We start from the raw sequence: 10,985 nt of genomic DNA, 5'->3' as shown, positions 1-10,985 counted from the left end.
CTAAACAGGACGTTTGAAAGTTTGATCTGCCTGCCCATCTGCATCCCCTGCCTCTTCCCTCCACCCACCCACGCTGCAGCGCTATCAGGCCAGCAGCCACTGTGAGAGGTCTTTCCAAGAGCCGTCTTGAGTTTCCCCCAACATCTGCAAGAACTACCCCACTGCCCCTCCTCACATGTGTCCCTGTGGTAAGCTTAGTGCTGGGCCAGAGTTGATTCAGCACTTGGCTAAGCAGTCTGTTCTCAGGGTGGAGAAACTGTGTTCTTGGGGCCTGGCCACACTCCATAGGCACTGTAAACAATTGTTCAGTGTCCAGGGAGGCGGTTAGGACAGCCATTATAATGCTGCCTCTTCCATGAAGCCTTCCTGATTCCCACACCACCACCACCACCATCCCAGGAGAGACTGAACTCCCCCTTTTCCGTGTTGTCTGAGCACTTTATGTGACAGTGGGTCACAGATTTATTCTAAAACTGAGTTTCCTCATCTAAAATGGAGGCAATAATGGTACCTATCTCACTGGGTTATTGTGACGATTAAATTTGGATTATGTTGGCAAAACTCCAGGCTCATGGTAAATAGCCAATAAAGGGAACCATCATGAGGATTTTTTTGACACTGTAATAGGACATTTGTCTTACTGTCTCAAACTACAACCTACACAGACCTTGCCTCCTCTCTTAGATTATAAACTCCCCGTGGGCAGGGAATAAATCTTGTTTATCTTTGTATATGACACAGTGCATGGCATGCTGTCTGGCTGTGGTAGGCATTCAACAAATCATTTTTGAATGTGCACAGACAAGTGCACGCACAAGGCTGTGTGTGAGTGCAGGCGGACGCATACACTTGTGTGCACACACACTTGCGTACATGCACGCACTGATTCATTCTGTTCTCATCTTGGCTGACCATCTGGTCTGTAATATTTGCCAGCATTGACCACCTCCTCCTTGAAGTACAGCATTCCCCAGCCTCTGCTACTGTGACCTTTTCTGTCTAAGATTTCCACCTACCTCTCTGGCAACTACTTCTCAGTCTCTTTCACACTCCTTCCTCTCTCCCACTTGACCTTAAATGTCTGTGTTCTGTTCCCCGTCGTGCCATCTCCGCCCTGTTCTTGTATTGGACACTGTTGAGTGACTTCATCAAAACCTCAGGTACAGTGGAAAAGTGTGGAAAGGTTACAAGTCTGGGTATCATTAGCCTATCACGGATCACAGGCTCAGCTTCCTACTGAAGTCCGGTCACTGGATAAAGGGGCGCATACCTGAATATATACGTGATGAATAGACTTTAGTAAAATGTTAACCGTAGAGGCTGTGGCAGGCGTATGAGTGTTCATTACAGTATCTTCAACATTTTTGTGCTTCAAATAAAACTCAGATTCCTTCATGTAGAGCATAATGCCCTCTATGATCAGGCCCTGCCTCCCTCTATAATCTCATCTGCCCGCAGTCACGTGGCTGCTTCCCACAAACCATACTCGGAGAGTGTTGGGGGATCTCATTCCTCTGTACCCCCATACATGCTGTTCCTGATACCCAGGAGCTTTTCCCTGCCTTCTTCCCCAGCAAGTTGATATGAGCATCAAACATGGAGTTGCTTATATCAGGCTTGCCGGCTTTCTCACCAATTGCCTTTGTAAACACACCCCACCTTCAAAGGTGTGCCGGGGAACGCCCAAAACAGATACCACCACAGGTGGGCGGTCCCATTTTATCCAACCCCCGGATGGATGGACTGGACTATATAAGGGATTGGACGCAGAGGGCCTGCGGCAAGCTCGTCCCAGAGGTCCCCGATACCGAACCACAGATCCGTGCTCCCGGGGTGCTCCTGCGCTGGTGCTCTGTCACCCATTCATCACTCCACTTTACTGTCTCCACTGCACTGCCTTCCCCAAGGTGGAGCTTGCACGACACCCCTTGAGAAAGACGAGAGGCTGATTGGGATCTGAACCCATCGCCAAGACCCATATGAGATGTATTGATCCGTGATGCGTGCGGTCCTGTTTGGGTGTTGCGTTAAAGGGAAGTGCAAAATAAACCGTGTGATTCACGCAGCGTTAAGGGTGTTGGGTTCTTTATTCCAGCACCCTGCGGATCCATACTTCCTGGCCTGCTCACGTAGCAAGTCCCCAAACCCTGTGTACTCCTCAGGTTCATCTCTGGTGATGCCTCCCCCAGGAAGCGCCTGCAGACTCCTCAGGTCTGAGGCCCCTTATCTGGTTTCCATGCCTTTCCCATAACTCAGCAAAGGTTTATGGCCCGGAAGGCCCCACCCAGGACTGGATTTGCAGATCCGCTAGGCATCACCTGAGACCTGTCCTGAGGACTGTGCTCTGGTTACACGTCTCTGAATCACAGATGATCTCTGATTTCCTCCATCTGCGGACGCGTCCTCAGGCACTGTCTGCAACACACTTAGCTGGCTGAGCGAATCCTGGGCTGGAACTTACACTCCAGGCAGGAACCCCGGAGCCCTGCTAGGGGTGGGGGGGCCCCCGAGGAAGAGGACCAGGCTCGGGTAGGGAAGAAGGCGGGGCCTGAGGCGGTGCGAGTCGGTGTCCCGGGCTGGGGACGGAAGTTGCTGCAGTACAATTAGTTTCAGTTTTGTTTCTCTTTCAGGCACTCAGCGACAGCGGCGTCCAGGCCTCGGCGCCCCACTCTCCATCCTGGAGCCCAGGGTCGGCTCGGGCTAGGTAAGGAGGGGCACCGGGAGGGCAGCTGGAGGGACTGCTGAACTGGAGGACGCGGGGGAAGGGAGGGCACGGGACGAGTACGCGGGGGCAGGGCCCAGGAGGCTGGAGGAGAGCAGAGGGTGGGAGGAGCACCCCTCCCCCTCCGCCCCCTGGGGCCGGAGGTCTGAGGCTTCCCTGGGAGAGGCCCCCTCTCTGAGCTTTGCTTCCAGCTTCCACTTTCCAGAAGTTGGGGGAAATCCCCACGCCTCTTCATCAAGTATTTCACAGCTTCTGTGCTGGAAGCCTTGGGTGGGGGGTTCACAGATGAACCTCACACAGCCCTCTTCAGAGGTTTCTTCTAGGGAAGCAGGAAGAGAGGCTGAAAGGAAAGGACTCAAGGAGATGAGGCAGAGGCTGCGGTGACCCCGAGGTCGAGCAGCTGGGAGGAGAAAGCAGGGCAGCCCCCCACCCCCCCACCCCCGCTCAGCCTGCCTTCTGCCAGCCCCAGAACACATTTCAAAGTCAGGGTAGTAAGTGGGACCCCCACTACCCGTGATGCTGATTTCAGGGTCTGGAAGCAGACAGGTGTATGGGGCCAGGGGAACTGGGGTCCCACCTACCAGGAGTCAAGTAACTCTGCCCACCCACTGAGACCCTGTCCTGTGTCCTCTCAGCTTACACCCGCCCCAGCACTCTGCCCCCAGGACCCCCACACCACACTTGTCAACTGGGGGCCCTCATCACTACACTGTGCACTCTCTTAGTCCAGGGCCTTCCTGGTCTTGTCATTTTCCACAGAACCTGATGCAAGGCAAGGACCATCTGCTCTCACATTTGCTGAATATATGTGAGGACAAGGCCAGCTCCCTAGCTCAAGAGTAAGTGGCCAGGGGCCCTAGAACCAGAAGAAAATTCCTGGCCATTCAGGTGAGACCCAGACCCGGTAGGGCTTGAGGATGGGGAGGGAGATTGGAGGGCAGGCTGGAGGCACTGGGGAGGTGCCCTCTGCCCTCTGACCCTGACCCCCCACTTGCAGCATGGTTTCCCAAGGATCCTCACCCTCCCTGCTGGAGGCCCTGAGCAGCGACTTCCTGGCCTGTAAAATCTGCCTGGAGCAGCTGCGGGTGCCCAAAACGTTGCCCTGCCTGCACACCTACTGCCAGGATTGCCTGGCTCAGCTGGCCGAGCATGGCCACCTGCGATGCCCCGAGTGCCGCGAGACGGTGCCCCTTCCGCCAGCAGGCGTGGCTGCTTTCAAGACCAACTTCTTTGTCAACGGGCTCCTGGATTTGGTGAGGGCCCGGGCTGGTGGAGACCTGCAGGCAGGGAAGCCAGCCTGCGCGCTGTGCCCCTTGATGGGGGGTGCCAGCACCGGGGGCCCAGCCACGGCCCGGTGCCTGGACTGTGCGGATGATTTGTGCCAGGCCTGTGCTGATGGGCACCGCTGCACGCGGCAGACCCACACCCACCGAGTGGTGGACCTGGTGGGCTACAGGGCAGGGTGGTATGACGAGGAGGCCCGGGAGCGCCAGGCGGCCCAGTGTCCCCAGCACCCTGGGGAGGCCCTGCGCTTCCTGTGCCAGCCCTGCTCCCAGCTGCTGTGTCGCGAGTGCCGCCTGGACCCCCACCTGGACCACCCCTGCCTGCCCCTGGCTGAGGCTGTGCGTGCCCGGAAGCCAGGCCTTGAGGAGCTACTGAAGGGCGTGGACAACAACCTGGCAGAGCTGGAAGCCTCCCGGCTGGTGGAAAAAAAATCTTTGACCCGCCTGAGGGAGCAGGCAGCCCGGGTGGGGACGCAGGTGGAGGAGGCGGCTGAGAGGGTCCTTCGGGTCCTCCTGGCCCAGAAGCAGGAGGTGCTGGGACAGCTACGGGCCCACGTGGAGGCTGCCGAGGAGGCTGCTCGGGAGAGGCTGGGGAAGCTGGAGGGCCAGGAGCAGGTGGCCAGGGCGGCAGCCGCCTTTGCTCGTCGGGTGCTCAGCCTGGGTCGTGAGGCCGAGATCCTCTCGCTGGAGGGGGCGATCGCGCAGAGGCTCCAGCAGCTGCAGGGCTGTGCCTGGGTGCCTGGGCCACCCCACTACCTGCTGCCACAGCTGGAGCTCCATCCAGGGCTTCTGGACAAGAACTGCCACCTGCTACGGCTCTCCTTTGAGGAGCAGCAACCCCAGAAGGACAGTGGCAGAGAAGGAGCTGGATGCCAGGGAGATGAGGAAACCCCGAGCCGGAGACAGGATGGAGCCCAGCCCCAGGGTAGGGATGGGGCCCAGACCCCAAAGTCAGACAGAGCCCAGACACCTCAGGAAGATGGAGCCCAGGCCCCAAAGGGGGAGAGACCCAAGTCACCCCAGGAAGGTAGAGCTCAGACGCCCCAAGAAGATGGAGGAGCCCAGACCCCAAGGGCTGGCAGATCCAACAAGAAGAGGAAGTTCAAAGGCAGACTCAAGTCAGTTTCCCGGGAGCCCAGCCCAGTGCTCGGGCTGAACCTGGAGGGCTCCGGCCTCCTCCCCAGGCCCATCTTTTCCTGCAGCTTCCCCACGCGGATGCCCGGAGACAAGCGCTCACCCCGCATCACCGGGCTCTGTCCCTTTGGCCTCCGGGAGATCCTGGTGGCAGATGAGCAGAACAGGGCACTGAAGCGTTTCTCCCTCAATGGTGACTACAAGGGCGCGGTGCCGGTCCCCGAGGGCTGCTCCCCATGCAGTGTGGCTGCCCTGCGGGGCGCGGTGGCCTTTTCGGCCGGGGCACGGCTCCATCTCATCAGCCCTGATGGTGAGGTGCAGTGGCGCCGGGCCCTGAGCCTCTCCCAGGCCAGCCACGCCGTGGCTGCAATGCCAAGTGGGGACCGGGTGGCTGTCAGCGTGTCAGGCCACGTGGAGGTATACAACATGGAAGGCAGCCTGGCCACCCGGTTTATTCCTGGGGGCAAGGCCAGCCGGGGCCTGCGGGCACTGGTGTTCCTGACCACCAGTCCCCAGGGCAATTTTGTGGGGTCAGATTGGCAGCAGAATAGCGTGGTGGTCTGTGATGGGCTGGGTCAGGTGATTGGGGAGTACCGAGGGCCGGGCCTGCATGGCTGCCAGCCGGGTTCCGTGTCTGTGGATAAGAAGGGCTACATCTTTCTGACCCTCCGAGAGGTCAACAAGGTGGTGATCCTGGATCCGGAGGGGTCACTGCTCGGTGATTTCCTGACAGCCTATCATGGCCTGGAAAAGCCCCGGGTGACCACCATGGTGGATGGCAGGTACCTGGTTGTGTCCCTCAGTAATGGGACCATCCATGTCTTTCGGGTCCGCTCTCCTGACAGTTAAAGGGTTAGGACTGTGGAGGGCTGGGGAGGCGCTGGGGAGGGGCTGGGGGGAGGGAGGCAGGGCTGCCGTAGGATGTGGGGGTTGAGGGCATTTTTCCCAGAGGGGTTGGCCACCTTTTGTTGTGAAGTGCCAAACTGCTAACCCCTCTTCGGGTGTGCAGAGATGGGGACCAAGGGTGGTGGCATGACCATAGCTCTCAGAGCAGGAGGGGCAAGAGGGATGCTGGGAGTTAACCACTCCTGTTGCTTCCTGGGGGTGATTGCTATCACTGCCACACAGTTCAGGTTTCTGAGATTGATAAGCATGTCCCAATTTGCGTTCTTCAAAACCATTCCCGATGGAGTAGCCTAGCTAGAGTCTTGGCAGAAGGAGTCCTGTAAGCCAACATGGGCTCTGGGTATGTCAGGCATGTACCTTCTGGAGGAGAGCTGAGACCCCAGCTCCCCCCACACCAGAACGGGCATGCCACGTCCAAAAGGACTGGGATTTCCCAACAGCAATAAATGGCATCTTCCATCAGCCACAGCGGGAAGTAGAGGCTCCTCTGATAATAGTGTCCCCCAGTGGAGTACAGGGTGGGCTTCTTAGGGGACCAGGTACAGATGCCAGCTGAGGTCAAGAGGTGTTTACCTCAAAGTCCTCGCTGATAATGTGCTCCCAGAAGATGACCCTGCAGGGCTGGAGCCTAAAACACAGGGTTCTGAGTGTGAGAGATGGGGAGCCCCCTGGGTCCCCCCCAGTGCCACGCCGAATTGAGGCAAGATCTATGTAGGATATTAAATCTTTTCTGTTTGATGTCTTTAAACTCCTTGGAATCTATTTAAGTTCCTCCTTAGTTTTCCAACACAATTCCTTCTGAGAAATTTTGGCCTCATTCGGCTGAACTAGGGAGTGGAGAAATTTGTCTTTCAGCAGGCAGTCACTGCTGGGAAAACAGCTTAACCCTAGAGGCCAGGGGTGGGGTTGGGGGCCCCACCACTGGAAAACCTGAGAAGTTGGCAGTTGGGCTGGGATGGGTGTAGTAGTTGAAACCAGAGGAAGGTGAGCTATGACCACTGGTCCTTTGGATATGCTGTGGCAATGGTGGAACTAAGGTGCACATGATTAGCCAGGAGCTGATCCTAATGGAGGGATCGTGGGCAGTAGCATGTTCATGGCAACCAGAAGGAGTTTAGACAAGTCCAGATGGAAAGTGCAGGGTATTAGAGGTGGGGAAAAGAAAATTCTTTTCTGGGGGATCACTTTACTTGTTTATTGAAGTGATAGGGGAAATCATCAACGCCAAGTGGACAGACTCAGTTACACAAAAATGTGAAATGTAAGCAGAGCAAAGCATAATGAAGATGCAAGGAAAACCAGTAGGATGAAGAAATGCTATGAGGAATTGATTAGAGTGAGAGCTGAGTCTCCAGTATACACTGCGAGTGAGAGACCTGCTTGGGCAAAGGGCCAAAGAGGTTGTGCATTTGAGGGGAAAGCACATGGCCAGGGCTGGTAAACTGAGAAGTGACATCAAGTCAACCAGTTGCACTGGTCAAAATATATTTAAGAAATATGTTGTGGAGAATGAGGCTCCTGGCACTATAAAATGAGGCTTTCTGGAGAGGAATTTGGCAATATTTGACAGGAGTAAAGAAAAAAATGACTCTAAAGACTGAATTATTTCACTTTGGGGAATACATTCTTGGGGGAAAAATAATCCGAAAGGAAGAATGCGTACAGAGATATCTGTGGCCACCCGATATATCAGTCATTGGAAGCTGTTCAGCTGTGGGGGACAGCTAAGCAGATTGTGGTCTTATTAGAACAAGGAGCTACTTCCTTCAGATATGACAACTATGTAAACTATTTACAAGAATGTGATGTTATGTGGTGCAATCATTAGCAAAAAAAAAAGCATTTGGAACTATGATCACATAATGATAGAACAAGGGAAAAAGTACTCTGCAGAGTTCCCGAGGAGAAATAGGTTCACAATTTGTAAATAGTGATTTGGGAGATGATTGGGTTCTTTCTGAGTTATTTCACGCTGGTTATTCATATATGCATACTGCTACTTCCGTTATTATGGTCCATTAAGTAACATATATGCCTGAATATTTACTTCGAAAAATACACCTCTAGAAATAATATTCAAGAATAGCTACTAGATTTGTGGGGAAATGTGTCTGTCAGAGCAAGTGGGACTGTCCTGTTGGAGGAGGGGCAGGAGTCAGGAGGAGGGACCCAGCTGGACATTGGGCAGGGAGGGAGGGCAGTCGGGGCAAGGACTGGAAACTGGCCAAAGACTGCCTCGGGAAGGTGGGCAGAGGTCAGGCGGTCCCCCGAGCCGATAGAATCATTGTGGAGTGTCCAGAAGTCAGGGGAAGGTGCTGAGTCCCCCAACTAATTTAGACCAACTGGAACCATTATGAAAACCAGAAGTAAAGGATGAATGGCATAGGTGGTGGGAGGGAGGGGTGTCTTTTTTTGCACTTTTATCTGCAGTTAGCACAGTGATGGCTCATAGCATGTGCTCAGTAAATGCCTGTGAAATGACTTTCTATCTGGAAAAGGAAGGAGACAGTTGTAAGACTCTTTCCAGAGATAACTCACCTCCAGTGTCATAGCTGCAGCCAACCATGTTGTTCAAAACCTTGGTTTGTGGGAACTCTCCAGTAGGGGGACGCTGGACACAGTCCAGCATAGGCCTCCCCAAGGGGTGGACCCGGGCGAGTCACAAAGGAGATGAGATGGGGGTGTCCTGCGTATGTGTGTGGAGGGGGGCCTTGGGGTCATTGGCTGTAAGGGGTCATATACTTTCGGCTTGGAATAACAGTTCTGCAGGGCTGCATGGGACCACAGGCAGAGGGCCTGGCTGGGGAAGTGGTCCAGCCAAACGGCTCACCCAAGGGGAATGTCACCCGGCTGGAAGAGGGGGATCCACAGATGCTCCAGAAATGAGGAGCCACATGGCTTTCCAGGAAGGTGTTAGAATCCTTGGAGGCCGGGCACTAGCAGATTGACAGAAATACCAAATTTCCCTGATTCAGGGGCAAAGTTGGGAAGGTACTGAGCCCTGGCAAAATGTGAAATGGCTGAGAAGTATAGAACAGAGCAAAATTTGGAGATAAAATCCCCAGTACCTTAACTGTGACCTGGGAATCCTAGCGAATGCCACAAAAAGCACCATTCAGCCCTGAGAGAAAGAGTTCTTGGTTAAATTAGAGATGTTAAGAAATCAGGAACATCGTGAAAGATACGAAACCCCCACCCAGCCCCACATTGGACTGTGACAATCAATTGAGCAATCGTTCATTTTCCCGTTTGGAGCTTTTCCGGGTTGTGCATGCACTGGCGAAAGGAGCATGACGTTAATGTAGGGAGAAAGGGAGTAGAAAGCCTCTTTCATATTCTTTGTGCCTGAAAAAGGAAAGTGAATGAGGGTAGCAGAGACGGGGGTTAAATAGCTGTGTGATCTTGGTCTAGTTCCCTAACCTCTCTGAACCTCAGTTTCTATATCAGTGAAATGGGAATAATAGTATCTACCATGACCTCCTCACAGGGCTGTTGGGAGGATAGGTGAGAAGTGTTGAGAAGTATTTTGTATCCCATAAAGCTCAAATCTGTGGTATTGGTTAGGAAAAATTCAGCTGACTTGTACTGACCTAATACTCATCCGTCAGTGTAGGCTCGAACGAGGATGTTACGTGCACATATTTTGAGGTGAAAGTTCGAGAACATCTGAGTAGAGTTGTTACCTGTTTCTCCTTTGACAGGAGACTGTCGCGCTAAGATAGAATGGGGGCTGGAGGAATGGAGGGGACCAATGGCTAGCTTGCTAAGACTCAGTGCTATTCCTGAAAGCCAGCTGAGAATCAGACAGTACTAATCAAGGACTGGTAAACCATAGACATTTAGGAAAAGTTCAAAAGGCTTTTGATAATTTAGAGAAAATGTAATTTGGGAGGGAATAGCTCTCATTTCACGGTAGTCTTATTATTACTGTATCTATAAAGCCATGACATAAAATAAATCTACAGAGATTAAATTCCAAAGGGGCATTAGTCCAAGAGACACCTTCCAAGGGAATCCGTAAAGTTGGTGACTTGAACTGGGCAGGGTTCCATAGGTGGGTGCCAAGATCAAGGTGTTTGACCATCTCTCCTTGGCAGGTCAGCTGAGAACTAGAGCTATCCCATAAATAAATTAGGTGCAGAAGTCTGTTTTGGGGAGAAAGCAGTCTTGGACTAGCTGGGACAGAGTGCTCAAGGGGAGGTTCCAAGCAGGAGAAAGACTGAGTTTAGAGACGAGCTTAGGAGAATAGTTTGTCCGAAGTTGGCAGAACCAGCCTACCTAACTGGTTCATGACTATAGTTTAATTAAATGGATCCGAACAGCAGCAAGAATAGGTCTTCTAGGGACCACAGATGCCTTTGCCTGGAGGAGTGGCGTAGGAAAAAAGCAGGGTCAGGCTGGACCTCACCTGAACCCCCCTGCCTCAGGTGGGAGGGGAATCTCTGGGACCACATAGAGAAGGGCCTGTATAATAAAGAGGCAACTGGGGAGGAGGTTTGGGGAGGTTTGGGAAGGCAACCGATTTCTGGAGAAAGTTTGAACTGATTGGCTCAGCAGCCAAGAGAGATGGGGTTGAAAATGGAATCGGGGCCCCAGTACCCATGCTGTTGGCCCGGCAAATAATCTTAGTTACCATGGGCTGAAGAATCTGTGCTATAAACTCTTTCATTCCTTTGATTGTGTACTTTATAGCTTTCTTCTGTTTCTTAATAAATTCTTTTGGAGAATTTGGACCTTTTCTCAGATGATTTGTGGGTATGGGGAAATGTCAACAACCAGGGCCAGATACCAGATAACCATGGCCCCACAGTAGCTCCAAAGGTGTCCTTGGGGGCATTGCAGGAGCAGGGTCACTGGCACAGCCATCTGGGGTCCCACCCTGGTCGGGACCACTCCTGCCTGTAAGAAAGAGGGGCCCTCTGGGCAGAGGTGCGCACCTT

The 10,985-nt window shown here is 53.5% G+C and overlaps 1 protein-coding gene across 6 annotated transcripts; it reads left to right on the top strand.

Annotated features, from left to right (window-relative positions):
* The first annotated feature begins 1,402 nt into the window (after window positions 1–1,402).
* On the top strand, window positions 1,403–10,778 carry TRIM56 (tripartite motif containing 56). Of its 6 annotated transcripts, none has more exons than XM_057487294.1 (5): window positions 1,403–2,529; window positions 2,631–2,704; window positions 3,046–3,213; window positions 3,482–3,610; window positions 3,720–10,778. In XM_057487294.1, exon 5 carries the CDS (start codon window positions 3,721–3,723, stop codon window positions 5,986–5,988), a length of 2,268 nt encoding a protein of 755 aa, XP_057343277.1. In that variant the 5' UTR covers window positions 1,403–2,529; window positions 2,631–2,704; window positions 3,046–3,213; window positions 3,482–3,610; window position 3,720; the 3' UTR covers window positions 5,989–10,778. The 6 variants fall into 6 exon arrangements, with proteins under 6 accessions (XP_057343277.1, XP_057343276.1, XP_057343275.1 ...); XM_057487293.1 differs by having other exon boundaries at window positions 3,033–3,213; XM_057487292.1 differs by lacking the exon at window positions 3,046–3,213.
* Window positions 10,779–10,985: the final 207 nt, after the last annotated feature.

Source organism: Manis pentadactyla, chromosome 10, assembly GCF_030020395.1.
Source record: "Manis pentadactyla isolate mManPen7 chromosome 10, mManPen7.hap1, whole genome shotgun sequence".
Taxonomy (NCBI): Eukaryota; Metazoa; Chordata; class Mammalia; order Pholidota; family Manidae; genus Manis; species Manis pentadactyla.
Note: the sequence above shows the minus strand (reverse complement) of the source record. Positions and strands in the feature narration are given on the sequence as shown.

What these genes read in the sequence shown, in the direction of transcription:
- TRIM56 (XM_057487292.1), top strand. Translation starts at nt 3,721, where the DNA reads ATGGTTTCCCAAGGATCCTCACCCTCCCTGCTGGAGGCCCTGAGCAGC.